This window comes from Manis pentadactyla, chromosome 3 (genome assembly GCF_030020395.1).
Source record: "Manis pentadactyla isolate mManPen7 chromosome 3, mManPen7.hap1, whole genome shotgun sequence".
NCBI lineage: Eukaryota > Metazoa > Chordata > Mammalia > Pholidota > Manidae > Manis > Manis pentadactyla.
This window is the reverse complement of record NC_080021.1, coordinates 104143802-104160069: the sequence shown is the minus strand read 5'-3', so window position 1 is coordinate 104160069 and position 16268 is coordinate 104143802. Positions and strand designations below refer to the sequence as shown.

The 16268-nt window shown below is 35.8% G+C and overlaps 1 protein-coding gene across 9 annotated transcripts in view; it reads left to right on the top strand.

Annotated features, from left to right (window-relative positions):
* Positions 1 to 690: 690 nt before the first annotated feature.
* The window catches only part of MYO3A (myosin IIIA), a 244873-nt gene continuing 229295 nt past the window's right edge, over positions 691 to 16268 (top strand). For 4 of the 9 annotated variants that reach the window (XR_008996367.1, XR_008996366.1, XM_036902582.2 and 1 more), the window contains exons 1-4: positions 691 to 1063; positions 1670 to 1810; positions 10781 to 10965; positions 13598 to 13732. Coding sequence is in view for 6 of the 9 variants with exons in the window: in XM_036902582.2 (XP_036758477.2) it covers positions 10798 to 10965; positions 13598 to 13732 (303 nt within the window). In the remaining 3 variants the exon portion in view is untranslated. Of the gene's footprint in view, positions 1064 to 1669; positions 1811 to 10780; positions 10966 to 13597; positions 13733 to 16268 lie in introns of those variants that run through there. The other 5 variants (XM_036902580.2, XM_036902585.2, XM_036902575.2 and 2 more) reach the window with 3 other exon arrangements.

Sequence of the window (16268 nt, the reverse complement as noted above, 5' to 3'; positions counted from 1 at the left end):
CAATTCAAATGATTGTTGTTTTTCTTAAGACAGATGCATTGATTAGGACTAGATAACCTCTGGTCTTTTCTAGAATTCCTTAGATAACATCATGAACGCCAGACCCATTTACATTATTAACAGAATCAAAGAACATTTTGATTACGGTTCTCACCTTCTGAGGTGGAGAGCTAACTATAGCCATAATGTCCTTTGAGGCTGTTTAAGGGAATCTGGCCAGCGTGGTCCTCCCAGTGAGCCCTGTTAGGAGACTGGACAGGACTCCTAGGCAGGAAACCCACTACAAGGCTGGTGGTGAACAGGCATCCTCCTGAGGGCAGGGTTCCTGCCTTGACTTCAGCCTGAGCCCCAACTTCCTTAAGCCGCCAAAGGGAACTGGATTCTGGGGCGTTTCATAGCCACCTCCCTCCCTGGGCTGAAACCGCTGCTGATTTTCAGGCTCGGGGCCTGCGGGCCACGAAATGATGTCCTCGAGGTCTGGGGGAGTTCTTGGGGAGGGGACACCGCGCAGTACAAGGAGGTGAATTTCTTCCAGGACACTGGGCCCGCCCGCAATGGCTGCAGGGATCCGAGGGCGCGCCAGAGTGGGCGCCAGGCCAGGGAGGGCGCCCGAGTCCCGGGACCCCGCCCAGGGCCCCGCGGGGACCGGGCGCGGCTAGCGCGGCTAACGCGGCTCACGGGTTGAGGGAGGGACGCTCCTCTCTGCCTGGAGGGGGCGGACAGCAGGCGCGGTCCTCGGGACTCCCTGGTCCGGGTCGCCGCCGCCGGCTCCTCCCGCCCGTCGTCGGCCCGCCCCTGGGGGGCGGCTCCGTCCCACCCCGCTGGCCGCCCGGAGGGCAGTGAGCGGGCGCCCCGCTTCCGGCCCAGGTAGGCTGCCGGCGGGCCGTGCCCGGGCTCCGGGAGCACGAGGCCTCCGCGCCCAGCCGCCCCGAGACCGGCCGGGGACCGTGAACCGTGCGGGGACAGCGCCCCGGGTCCCGGCGGGCTCCCGGAGGACCTGTGGCCTGCGCCGCTGCAGGTCCACCCAGGGGAACCCGCTTCGGGGTGATTTCTGTAGGAGCAGGTCGGTGGAGCTGGGGTCCCCGCAGCTCCAGACGTATGCAAAGTTTTCTTTTTAAGGAGAAAGTTCAGACAAGAACGTTGTGGTCCCTGTGGAGACAGAGAAATCCTTCCAGAAACCATGTCATTTCAATTTGCTCACCGCCGGCGCTGTTCTGTTCGCCAGTAGTTTCTGCATGCACTTCGCTGTAATTTTCGTACAAGAAAATGTTTAATTTTTATGTTTTATAAGTTACTTACACAATTTTTTTATTTTGTAAGTAGTTTGTTATTATTAAGATGGTAATTGGACGTAAGGTTTGAAATAGCCGCTATAATGGACACTAACATTAAAAAATACATGTAGTTTTGAAAGCCCAAAGAGTTCTTGTGGGTTTTGTTGTTTCTACGGTTTTTTTGGTGATTGTAGGTGCTCTTAAAGCCTCTTAAGTTCATTTATAATTTACACTGACTCAGTAACTAACTTGAGAGGTGTTTTATGCCAGTACAGGAAATGAGGTGCTTTGTATTCCTTATTAACTGTGTAAAAATGCTAAAACTGAGGAATACATTATAGTCCTGTCATACTACCTCAGTGTTTCTAAGTTCAACTTCTAATTTCTTTCTCCAGGTTCTGAATGCCTCTCCCTGACGCACTGTGACTTTTTTTTGTTGTGTGTTACAGGCCCAGGGTCGCAGCTGCAGCCTGGACACTTACTCCAAGTCCTGATGTCTGAGCATTATTATGCATTATTTTCAAGCCTTGGTAAAGGTATGTGATAAAGTTATTGTTTTCTGAATTTACTGCAGCCTAAGGGCCAAGGCTTGACAAGTAGATGAGGGCGCATGTTATTTATGACATACTGATGTTTTTATTACATTATAAAAGATAATTGTTTTCCAATGGGAAAATTTAAAGATGTATAAGATTTCAAAGATAACTTGTTCTTTATGAGCATATTGATGTGATATCTAGCATGTGAAAAATTACTCTCATTTGTCTTAGTCCTCTTTTTATTATTGGGAACCAAAAAGTGCAAAGTAAAAGATTTAGTTTGCTGATTTTTACACCAGCTTAGTGTATCATTAGAGATTTTGGTCACATCACATAAGGGGATAACATTACCCTGTGCTTCCTTCACAACTATAACTTTACAGCCTGATTTTTTGTGTAAATATTCTTTGAAAAATAACTTTTCTCTGAAATCCAAAATATTTGAATACCCATTAGTTGCTACTAATAGTTTGAGAAATAAATATTTAAAAGTCAAAGTATATCTTAGATTCTATAAATGTTAATTATATAAAGTTTGATGGAAAATGTTTTATCATTTTAATAATTTCTCCATGTTAGTGCTCTAAACTATTTCCAACTCTTTGTTTGTTTGTTTGATCTTTACAAACAAGGATTCCTGCATTAGTTTTTTTGCCTGGATTACATATAATTTGTAATTACATGTAACTTGAAAGATTGTATCTAACAAGCTCCCTTTTCTTGCTAATAGAAAACAAACTCAGCTATCCGTTAGAGGGCAAATAGAAGAATGGGGCAAATAGGCTTTCAAACTTAATTCACAGAGACCCCTTACCACTCTGGGGAGTCAGCAACTTCAAATTGGGAAGCAGTGCTCTTTTGAACTGAAATCATCTATCATTAAACACCAAATTTCTACCATGGACTTTGACTTGGTTTGTTTCTTGACTGTACCATTTACCAGCATTATGACCTGAAAAACTCTCTTTGATCCTCAGTCTTTTTTTCTGAAAGTGAGGACTACACGTAATGCCTTTCTGAAGGCTTCTATGAGCATTTAAGGTTACTGTCATAATGCATGTGAAACTCTGGTACCTGTTCTATGATAAACAGTCAGAAAATGTTATTCATTTTTTTTTGATGCCTAAAACCTCTCCATGTGGATAGGTCTATGTTTATTGGCTATTTCTTAACAAAGAACAACAACAAAAAATCATGTACATGTCATAGGCTGATACTGATGAAGGCTGAATTTGGCCTTCAGATATTTATTTGTGTCAGTTCAGTGATTTATAATTGTTTACAAATGTTTTAAACTTAGTAACTTTTGAATAAATTCCCAGAATCCTAGCTCCCCCTGAAAAACAAGAGGACTGGCAAGGCAGGGCTCGAAGCTGCTGGCAGCTGAAGCCAGGATGTGGTTGCCCACTTCGGAGGCGGCATACATGCTCCTCTTTGCCACAGTACCTCTACTCGCTGCTTTTACATCATCCAGACCTGCTGTGCTCATGTATTTCACCTCCTGTGCCCCTGCAGACCTTTCAGTTTGTGATTTCTGACTCAGACAATATACCTTACTAATTTGAACAGGAGTTATGTGACCAAAACTATAACCTGACTTCCATCCTTCAAAAAGAAGGAGAGTAATCCTGTATGACAATTAATGAAGCATTTCTTCCTAAAACTCATTGGACACAATATCAACTCTGAGAATTAGTTCTGACATGCATTATTATTCCAGTTTACAGCTGTGGACATTGAAGCTTGTAGGTTTGTACTAAGGCTTAAAATTTCTGATAAAGATTTTTGAATTCTCATTAATACCACTTTTTAAGAATGGAGAAATTTTCTAGGAAATGATAGCCTTTTTTTTGGTTCTAGTATTTATTTTAAGCAAGTACTTTTATCTCCATAATTACAAAGTAAGAAAATGAGTGGTAGAAAATAGAATACATGTGTAGAAAGACAAAGTAGACCGTTTTTCTCCTCTCTACAAAACATTTTTGAGCAGATCAAAGGGAACAAAACATTGATTATGGCTCATTTAAAACACCGTACATGTAACTAGACAAAGTCTATTTTAAACCATATTTATTGCCTGTGTTAGGGGTAAGCTGAAAAGGATATGTGTCTAGCTCATCTGGTCTGTAGTTACGTTGCATCAGAGATTTCTTTGAGTCTGTGTTTTAGAGTTCTGTGGGAAAAGAGATAACCAGCACTTCTTTCGTAATTCATCCTGGTGTCTCCAGAAGGTGGTTTTATATAACAAACTCACTTTTTCACAAGCTTCTTTAAATCAGGAAGGCTTAATTTTATTACTTCATAATCAAACCAGGAAAGTAATTGATATAATACATTAAAATCAGGAATAGTTCATTTGTGGGTATAGTAACTCTATGTGATCCTGAAGGTTTGTGAGTATGTATGAAGGAAGTTCAAGCCAGCCATGCAGAGTGGGAGAAGCCTCCAGGCAAAGATAACAGGAGGTCCTGCAGCAGAAAAGGGTTTTCAGTGTCCTAAGATCTATCAGAAGGCAGTTGAGGCTGAAGTCACTGTGAGTGGTAAAAAAGAATGGAGGATGAGTTTAGGGAGGTCAGAAAGGGCCAGCTTGATTCAGGGTCTGCAGGACATAGTAAGAATGTGGATTTTGAAGAATATTTAACAGGAAAATAATTTGATCTGATTTCTGTGTTGAGATCATTCTGGCTGCTCTGTGCAGAGATAAGTTCAATAGTGGACCAGTTTGACATTTCAGGATGTCTCCCACATCACAGGCGGGCACTCCTTTTGAATCTAACATAAACCTTACATGATGCGGTTTGAACAGCTTGACAGAAGTGGATGCCTAAAGGGAAGGATCTTCCAATAATGTTCTACAGTAAACAAATGATGAATGTTTTTAAAAGTGAGAATCACAGTATTAAAATATTTCTTGGTTTTGAGTAAAGCCATCTGTTACTTTCTGTGTGTGTTCTATATCAAAGGCAAAATGCATTTTCATTGAGAAATGGTATTCTCTATGTATTTTCAAAAAGTTTACAATTTGATTGACATTTGTGTTATATTAGAAAGGAAAATGTGCTTGTGTTCATTTATGAGGCAGTAATCCATAAATTAAATTTCTAGCCCTTTTTCACTGAAAAATTTGGTTATTATATCTAAAATATTAAAAGGTACTTGAAGAGAATGTTTTTCTGCTCTTACTTTGTGTACTCTCCTTAGATATTATATGACTTAAGAATTGTTACCTTAGGGTAACAGTTGGTACCTTAGGAGGTACCTTAGGGACCTTAGGAGGTAAGAGTATGAAGGCCCATTAATGCAAACATTGTGAGAAAAATAATTTTCATTTTTCTGTTATTTTCTTTTGCTAATATTACTTCTAAGAAATTGTCCATTTAATATCAGTTTTAAAGTTTATTGATACAAAGTTATGTTATCTTTTTCATCTCTGCTGTAATTTGTCAGTCTCTTCATCCTTAATATTGCTCATCTCTACCTTCTCTCTTGTTTGTTTTTTATTTCTTGATTAGTCTTGACAGATGTTTGTCTATTATAAAAAATTCTCTTTGAAGAGCTGTTGTATTAGTTCCCTATCATCTTTTTTCTCTATAATGTCTTCCTTTAATTTCTACTCTTACCTTCCTTTTTTCTCTATTCTTTGGTTTTATTCTGTAATTGTCTCATTTTTAGTGTCTCTTCCTTTCTAATACAAAATTTGAGGCTAATGTTTTCCTAAATGTACTGCTTTAGCTGTATCCCATAAACTTTCATGAGTAGTATTCCCATTATTATTTAGGTCAAAGTCTATTTTAAAATTGTGAGTATATTTCCTCTTTGGCTCCTGAATTGCTTAGTAGTGCCTTTCAAATATCTATTGCATGGGTTTTTAAAAAAATCTTGTAATTGATTTCTTAATTATATCTCAGTCATATGTGCTTAGGAAAAATATTTATCTTTTCTTGCCAAATTAAATCTTTTGATTATTATATAGTGAACCTTTTTACCTCTAATAAATATTTTTGCCTTAAAGTATATTTTATCTGATGTTTATCTAGTGATACTCACTTTCTTTTGTTGAGTATTTATATATACCACTATTTTACTTTCATTCTATCACTGACTGTGAATCTCTTGCAAACAGCCTATAACTATTACTTTCTGTCTTTTCTCTAGTAAGTTTGGTCCATTTACAATAATTGTGATTACTGGTAAATTTTTAATTATTTCTACTGAGTTTTCTCATACTTTCTATTTCTCCTGCTTTTCCTGTGCTTCCTTTATTCTCCTTTTCTGAGTTTTTTGATTGACTGAGTTTGTTAACATCAATTTTTCTCCTCTAATATTTTGGAAGCTGTGCAGGTATTTTGAGGTTCTAGGGTGTAATATATATTTTCTTTGTCAATCTACCTAAAGACTTACAATTTTGTTTCTCTCTCTGAAGAATCAACTCTTGGTTTTGTTGATTATTCCTTATTGTTTTTCTGTTCTCTATTTATCTCTGCTCTAATCTTTATTATTTCTTTCCTTTTGTTATCTTTGGGTTTAATATGTTCATCTTATTCTAATTCTAGTTCTAGGATATAAAGTTAGGTCATGGGTTTGAGATTTTTCCTTCTAAAAATATCTTTATATTTATTTACTTATTTATTGGAATAAAGTTGATATACAATATTATATTGGTTTCAAATGTACAACATACTGAATCAATAATTATCTACATTACTAAATGCTCATCACAAGTGAGTTACTCCCATTACCATACCAAGATTTTACAACATTATTGGTTATATTCTCTATATTTCCATTCCTATGACTAATTTATTTTTTTTTATTTTTTGATCTATTTGTATCAGAGGGTTTTACTTATTTATTTTTCCCAGTATATTTTTATTGAAATGTAGTTGGTATACAATATAATATTGGTTTCAGGTATACAGCATAGGGAGTAAACAATTATATACATTACTAAGTGTACACAATAAATTAGTTACTCTCTGTTAACATAGAGCCTTTACAACTATAAATTTGCCTCTTGGCACTGCTTTTGTTATATCCCATAAATTTTACTATGCTGTAGTTTTGTTTGTTGCCAGATATGTTCTAATTTTCCTTGTGATTTCTTGTATGATGAATCAGTTGTTTAGTTGTATGCTGTTTAATATCCACATATTTGTGGATTTTCTACTGATGTAAGACCTAAAGGAAGTGAGGGAGTAAGTGTGTAGATACCTGGAGAAAAAGCAATCCAGGCAGAAGGAAGAGACAGTTTGGGAGATAATCCCTGCTATGTTTTAGAATGAGTATAAAGGTAGTTTGGTTATTTTAGTAAAAAAGAATTGAGTGCAGGTTTGCAAAAGCAATCAGAATAATTTGTTGAGATAAATGTTAATATCCTGAAGTAAGATTCATTGTATTACGGTCTTTTTTCTATCACGAAAACCCCAACAATTCAATATATAAAAAATCAATTCAAAGAGATGATTCTTCATTTTTAGAATGTAGCTTTATAAGTACCTTTTCAGAATTATGGTAAATGTATATATCAAAATGCAGTAATATGCATGAAAACAGTTTTTTAGCTTACCTAATCATATAATTAAAAACTTAATTGTGTGTTTAGTTTTATGAGTGACAGAATCACTTTTTATTCCATGAGTGCTAAAGGGCTAGAAAAAATGTGAACATTCATTGCTATGTAGAATGCAATTTACTGCAATCATGAAATAATCAGTTGTTTACTAACTGTGACATTTTACTTTATTCTTAAAGAATAAAAAACTATGTAGTGGAAAAAATAATTTAGGAGTCAGAAGACTTGCTTCTCTTCTAATTCTTGAGGTTCTTTAATGTTTAATTCTGAGGAAGTCATTTTACATTTCATTTTATTTACTCATTGGGAGTTTTGTTTTGTTTTAAATGAGATTTAACTAGGTGTGTTCTCTTCCAGAATGCCTGTGCTTTTGTCATTCTGTGATTATTGTTTTATAATGTGTTACAGTAATGCACTGCCTTAATTATATGTCATACTGCAAACTTTTAAAGAGGAAATTGTATTTTGGACAAACTCCTGTTCATGTTTAATGTCCAGCTCCAATACTGCCTATTTTATATATCTTTTCATGATCATTTAAGATTAGTTGTTTCTTCATCTGGGCTTCTATGGTACTTTATACCTATTTCCATTTCTCTTTCATAATATATTACAGCTACATATTTATTTATCTATCCTTGAGTTGCCTATTTTGGAATTCTCACAACTTTAAAATACTTGTCATGTATTTGGTGTTTAGTCATTTATTAACTGGATTCTCATGCCTGTATATTGAAAGGCCAGTAGTTAATACACCAGAAATTAGAATTGTGCTCAATAACATTGCCACTTGAAAGGTAACATTCTACATAATGAATGTTTCTCCTAGTTGAAAACTCCTCTATTTCAGGCATTTAACAAGATTTAATTTGGTCTTTTGGTCTAACTTTTACATTACATGGATGGCATAAGTGCTTATTTGCATGACTCAAGTAGACAGATGTAAGAAGTAGTTATCTTGTCATTCATTCTGAAATCACTAAAGTGGATGATTATTACTGATTACCTCCTACTTGTTCCTTTGCATTTTGGATCAAAGGCACATATTTCATAAAGATTAAGTCTTCCAAGGACTATTCATAAGTGTGTTTTTACATAGGGATGTAATTTTTAGCAGGCATTCATAGCCATTTACTGCACGGTGTGCCTGTAAGTATGATGAATCAGAGTATGATCCTTATTTTGTTTAGATTTTCAAATTCCTTTCATCTAATCACCTAACCTAATCTTTACTTCTCCCCCTCATTTAAAAACAGTTTTTAAAGAACCATACTGATGCATCTATTCAACAGCTACATATTTAATATCTATTACTTGCCAGACACAGAGTTAGGCATTATTAGATTTGAAATTGAACAGATAGATAGTAAGGTCTCTGTTGTCAGAATTAAAAGGTAAACAAACATTTGCCCATTTAGCCAGCATTTACTAATTGCATACCGTGTGCTAGACATTATTCTGGAAATTGTGGACAGAGTAGTAAAAATAACAAAGTCTATATACCCTCTTGTAGCTTACATTCTAATGGAGAAATAAACTATGTGGGGAAGGTTGGTCAGGAATGGCCTTCCCAATAAAGTGATGTTTGTGCTAAGATCTGAAGGCTGCCGTAGGACAAAAGGAGAAGACTAATTGAGGCCAAACAGTGGTTACCAAAGGTAGATAACGAGAGTGGATTCATGTTTGATGCACATTGGTTTGTAGTTTTCAAGATGAGAAGATTAAGGAATTTATCATTGATTTTATTTTTTAAATTATTAAGTGAGGGCATCAGTTGGGAAGTTTTGTAGGAGGGGGTGGGCAAGCAATGAGAGAACAATTTGGAGAGAGAGGTCACTGTGAAGCAGTCACTCCAGAGAGAAGCAGGTATACAAACCAGGGACATGCAGTGGGATTGCTGGGCAGTGTTGAGGGTCTACTTGTTAATTGTGAGTTTGAAGGGAAACTAGTCAACCTGGTTGTGTGGTTTTTTCCAGCTATGTCACAGGTGTAAAGATGTAAGGTTTAACCAGAGTTAGGGTTTTTTTACTCCAGGAGACTGGCCCTGGAGAGAGAGCAGAACAAGAATGTTGATGAATTACGAAACATAATTCAAGAAGTAGAATTTAGAGTGGGGAAGGAGAAAATGAAGAATGGAGGCTGAGGAAAGTTGATGGATATAAAGAAAGTGAGGAATCCATGGATTGGAGGCATGGATGAGGTTGAAAGTTGTGGATAGAGAAGTGAATTTCATGGGCTAATATTATTATGCAATATTAAAACATACTTATTAATAAATATTTTTCTCTGTATGCATTCACATAAAAACATACCAACTTTTTAACATTGAAAAGAGTGTGGCTTTGCTTAGATAATTGAAAAAATGTGATGGCCACCAGAAGTTCTGGGAGCTCTTCCTTTTTTTAGTAATTTCATACAAATGGCTGAATGCAATATAGCAAGGATGTAAAAGGTTAAAAGCACTACTCGGAAATCAAGAAATCTGGGAACTTGTTTCAGGTTCTGTGCAAAATTTCCTTTTTAAAGTCACCTGACCTCATTGGCCATATTCTCCTAATTATTTCAAGCACTGTGCCCCGTGCTGGGCATATAGTCATACCAGAAAATGAGAACAGAGTGCCACTGGAGTACGGAGATGGGCATTCAACCCAAATGGGATTGAGAGTGGTCCCATTTGGAGGAAGTCGTGTCTAAGCTAGAGTTTTGAAAGATAAGAAGGAGTTAGAAGATTGCTAAGAAATCACAGGCAGAAATGGGAGGGAATAGTGTATATAGAGATCCTCAGGCAAGAAAGAAATGACCTGAAGGATCCCAGGTGGCTGGTTCAGAGTGTCTGAGAGAAGAAATGTTGAGATACAAGACTAGGAAATTAATAAGGGCCATATTTTAAAGGACCTAGAAGGTTATGTTAAAAGAAATTCCATCCCAAAAGCAATGCATGGGCTCAGTGTTGGGTTTTGCCTAGAGCAGGACTGTAAGACGCAATCACTTTAATGTATGGGATTTGCTTTGATGAAGAAGTTGAATTTTACCATTTCTAAGATGCATTCTAAAATTCTTTGATTCATTATATTAACACCTAAATATAAAGCATTACATCAAAATGAGTTAAATATGGTCCTCATATTTTAATCTGAAAAGAATTTTAATAGCAATTAATATGGGACTATAATAAACATAAAAGTAAAGCCCTACTTAGGAAGTCTTATTAAACTTATATTCGTCTGTTTGCAAAAATAATGGAAATTAAAATTTCCTGTGACTCTGAGTACATTTGGTTACTGCTGTGTATCTTCTTCCATCATATTAGTGAAAATATTAGGTAATTTCCTATGAGTTTCTGTACCATTTAATACCCCTGATCAAATGTAGATGAAACTACTTTTTGTCTCCAGTGATTTAGACTTTTGAGATGCTTCCATTAATTGGAAAAACAATAATCTTTGATAAGTTCCCTGATCCCTCGGATACATGGGAAATCACCGAAACCATTGGCAAAGGAACTTATGGGAAAGTTTTTAAAGTGTTGAACAAGAAAAATGGCCAAAAAGCAGCAGTCAAAATTCTGGATCCAATTCATGTAAGTCACATTACTTTTTTTCCCACTAATTAACTTTGTTTTTATCGGCATTGAATAGTTAAAAAGTCTGTAGGCATATTATCTTGATTTATTTGTTATAGTGTCAGTAAGAACCTGAAGAAAATGTAAAAAGAAAGCCTACTTCGTTTTTCCTCATTTATCTGCTAAACATCTATTATGGGGCCAATAAATACTTAATAAGTCAATAAATATAAAGTACAAATAATTACATAAATATAGTTCTCAACAGCTCAAGTTGATTTAATATGATTTTAGATTTCAAAAATTGTAAAATACAGTCGCATGGGTCTAGAAGTATTCCTCAAATGTCGTTTTGACCAGACCTCTTCTTCTTGCCTTTATTTAGGTTTCAGGTAGAATTTCTCTCAAGCTAAGTCAGAAATGTTTTTCAACAATTAAATATCTTTCAGAGAAGGGATGTTAATGTTCAGGTTTGCTTAAATGTTTCTAAAGCAGAAATGGTGTATAATCAGGGTAAAGTTCCTTGTGACAAACTGGATTTCAGGTTTAGTCCTCCTGGCCTATTTGTTAGTGATGCCCCAGTGGAATCTTCCTTTGATTTTTTTGGAATAGCAGTTGTGATAAGGGATCCTACAGAGCCTTAAAGAGCATGAGGAGATTGACAAGATTCTTTTCTGGGGATGAAAGCTGGCCATTTGGAAGCATTTTCAGCTCCTGGGAAAAAAGTGGCTCCCCCATGGCACACGGTGAGCCAGAATGACTCAGCCGTCACATAATCCCCCAACGTCTCTGGAGAGAACCTTCTCCAATTACTTGATGGTTGCACGTGATGGGACTGTGGTTTGATGAAGTGATGTCATGTGTGTGGTGAGGACACGGAGTCCTAGACCTTGTCACAGCTCTTACATGAACAAACATACAACAGTGCAAAAGGTCCTAGACCTCTGTTCACCTTATGGTTGCTCTTTATTTTTCAATAGTTTATTTCTACTAAACCCATTATAACCACAGTGCTTCGTGTATTTTGAGCAGAGGGAGAGTGGGGGTTTATTCTTAAGTAATAACTTAGATACACTGGAGGAAAAAAAATGAGAAATACTATATAGCTCAGGTTAACTGATACTGAAGGTCTTCATATTCCCCTATGGAAAGTTCTGACCATTTAAACTCAGAGAAGAGAGACACAAATAAGCTGCATCAAAGTGACTGTACCTCCTGCCTCCAGTCTTTGTAGCTACAGGTTGGGATTCACGGTGGCAACAGGAAGGCCTTCCCCTAGATCTCAGTGTCTGGCCCCACAAATAGGGTTTCTCTCCCATTTCCCTGCTTCTTAATGGAGAAGAATGAATGGTTTACAGATTCATGAATCCATTATTCTTTCATAATGTACTCCTGTTGGTGTACTACTATCTTATAAACCATGTTTTGTTTTATTGTTTTATTGAAACATACTGAATTCATAACTGTAGTATGAAGTTTGTTCTATGGCTGCTTTCATTCTTTTCATAGTACATATATACCTTTCTAGGAATTATTTATTTACTCTTCATCATGTCCCGAATTGAATAAAAAATGCTTATAGCCATGAGATTATAATCTTAATCAAATAAATTTAAATGCACCCAAGCATTTTACAGAATGGCTTTTTTATTAAAAGGATCCTACTATTATGAATTTTGAATTAGTAAATTTCTTTCCAAGAAAGAGATGAAATGAACAGAATTAGAAGATAGTAAGTGGGCTGCTTGTCTCAAGCCTGCCTGAACTCCCTTCTTGAGTGTGTACTTCACTTTTTTAAACTATTCTTTGTTTGTAAAAAAAGAAGGTAATAAGTGGTAGACTTTGAATCTAGACCTGCATCTTTTGCTAACTAGCTCTGTGACTTTAACTTCTCTGAGCTTTAGTTTGTTCCTCTCAAATTAGAGCTCTGGTCCATAACTCTTTACAGCTCTGTGATTGCATGGTTCTGTCTTCAAATAGTGTGGACACTAAATGTTATTGTAAAAACAGTTTAAGCTTTCTCTCATCTATTATTCTGTGAGTTGTTTAATGTATTGTGTTTTTCTAGAAACATGACTAAAGTGTCTATCTTGCATTTTTCTTGAAAAGATAGCAACCTCTTCTGTTTCTGGTAAATGGACCTTTAGCTAACTAAAGACTATATGCCATCTTCTATAATTTAACTCTATTTTACTTTTTTGGAAAGGTGGGAATTTATTGCTTATATGACTAGTATTTGAAAGCTTCTAAATATCCTGTATTTCAAAAACAAAATGAACCAACTAAGAGTTTTTATTTCAGATCAGTGGCTTTGCCATTGAAACAAAGTTAATACTACAAAGAAAGGAAAATCATCTGGAGTAATTCTCCATGCATGTTTCTTTCTAATTGCATACAAAAATAATATTTTATTTATTCCTTTTTAAGTCAATGAGATTAACACAATCAGAGATGTATTTGATTAGCAAGAAAATTGCAATCTCTCCCCATAAACAATGTTATGAGAAATTTCAATACGTAATACTGAGATCAAGAAAAGCTATTAAGACATTGCTTTGACAAAATTCTGTATTTGGTAGTCTATAATAGGTTTCTTTGACATTATTCATGCTTTTCTCACAGTTCTCTTCCTATGACTTTTTGAAACTAGGACATAGATGAAGAGATTGAAGTGGAGTATAACATACTAAAAGCACTTTCTGACCACCCTAATGTTGTTAAATTTTATGGGATGTACTTTAAGAAGGACGAAATAAATGGAGATAAGCTGTGGTTGGTTCTTGAGGTAAGTGTTCAACATGATTTTATAGGTGGATGTTTACAATGTGGTATAGGAATGACTTAGTGTTTATCTAACATTGACACCATAAAGCAGTTCTTCTAGAATGTTCCTTACTGGTCACATCCTCAGTAAAATGTTGTGTCCAGTTCTGGCCTTGTCAACTTAAGACTAAGGAAATTAAAGATAAGCCACAAAGACTATTAAATATAAAAAGAAAATATCTTCACAATAAAAGACTAAAGTAACTAGGGTTATTTTCTTTGCAGAAGAACAAGCTTAAAAGGGACTTCATTATAATATTTACTTATTCATCCATATTTTGTTCAACTAACATGTGATAGAGGCTCAGTGCCAGGTGCTAGAAAATAAGAGGAAATTAGTGTCAGTGAGGCTTCATTAGACAAAAATGGTGAGCTGTGATTTTCTTTTTCTGTCTTCATTGAATACTAATGACATAAAGTACAGAACCAGGTATTTACATTTATGGGGTAAAAAAATACCTTATTAGAAATGCTGTTGAATACTGAATAAGTTGTCCCCAAAGAACTGCAGAGTGTGTCTTTTCAAGTCCCAAGAGTTGGTTTGGACAATTCTAATGTAGGAGTACTAAAAGGTATCCCTCTAAGGTAACTGCCAGCCCTAGAACAATGTGCTTTTTCTAATTTTCATTGAATATTATTATTCAAGAGGTAATCTTTCATTCTAATAAAATTCATAAGAAGTTTTAAAGGTTGCTTTTATCCAACCAAAGACTAGTAGAACCTTTATTTAACCACTGTAATGACATATTTTGTGTCCATTATGATGTTATTCAGCATTTAATTATTGTATTTCTTTCAGAATGTTCTATTGGTTTTCCTGCAGGGGCATGATAATCACTATTAATTATATTGTTTCCATACTTTATATATATATATATATTTTTTTTTATTATGGTTTTTAAGTGATTCTACAAGTAATGGACGATCATAGTAGAAAACACTTTAGACTATATAAAGAACCACTTGTAACATTTTATGAATTTACTTCATCCTTTTTTGTATGTTTAAAATGATTGGCAATATTATTTATGAAATTTTTTTTACCTAATATAATTCCAGATAGACAATCATTTTTATCTTTTTCAAAATAAATACATTGATGTTGTTAATTAAAAGCAAATATAACCAAAAGGCTTATACTGTAGAGCAATAATAATGTAGGTGCACCTTCTCCTGAGCAGGTGATGTACCTGGAAATGTATGGCTGAGCTCTGCTCTTTCATTTTGTAATCTGTACTCGGAAATTTGGCAAGGTCCTTAAATTGTACTTCTGGAGTCCTACATCCCCCTGCTCCATTCTGGAGGTCTGTCATCTGACCTCTCTGATAGCTCTCTGCTGTGCCCTTGGGTGGAATCAAGTTTCCTGGACCTCCTAGCCGCCTCTTTCCAGGTTTGCTCTCTGTCTGGCAAATCATGTAGTAGTATGCACCATACACTCATTATCCTCTGTCCTGGTGTCACCACATCTTGAGTCCCTTCCATTCAGTTTCTCTAGGGAACAAAACTTCGGTCTCTTGCCTGGGTGTGTGTGACAGAGGAGGGCCCAGGCAGGCTCCTGGATGTGGATATTTTGCATGTGGGGTAAGAAAGTGTCAGCACTTTGATTAGAGACTTCCAAAGGATCCCTTGCTTTCTGCTCCTCCTCTTCCAACTCTGCCTCCACTTTCACTATTAACTAGCTCTTCTTGGTCTGATCTGCTCAGGTGACCTCAGAGCCCTCAGCTAGTACTTCAGCATGCAGCTGCCCCTGCATCGCTAAAACAGTTGTCACTAGGTTATCTGCTTTCCATACTGAAAAATTTTGTTGAAATTGCTTGTCCACTGCTCTCCTTTTTTCTTGTGGTTTGTACTTGTAAAATATTCTTTTGCTATTGTTTTAATGAAGATTTATAGTGAGAGGAAATAAATTTATCTGTTAAATCTGCCACCTTTAGTTGAACCATAGAGCATTTCATAGTTGTAAAAAAGTATTTTCAAGAACTTTTTCAAAATCTGAAACTGTGTATTAAAGTATTTTATAGAAGTTTAAAGATTTTAAAAAATAACCAGTTGTACTCTTTAAAAGTAGGCAATTTATTATGACGGCAGAATTATTTTGATTTCTCAAGTTAAGATAGCTTTGTTTTTAGTTGAATTACGTATTAAGACAAAGCAAAGCTTTTACTGATCTAAACTTAACTGCCTAATAGTACACAAATTATGAACTTAGACTATTTTGCCTTATGTCAGTGGATAATTCTTAAAAATTTACTTTCTTGTTTGTGTTTGCATATTTGAGGTGTAATGGTGTGCAAATCTTAATGTAGTCTTGAATAATATTTTTTTTCATTATTTCCTTCAAAACTTTTTCAATAATTTATTATTTTTTTTCCATGCAGAATCATTTACAGTTTAGCATTTGAATGGAAATTCAGGTATTCTGTCTAATGGTCCTGGGAACAAGTTATAAATCTCTGTCCAGAGATTAAAATATTGAGTGAGATCGATCATTGTCTTTT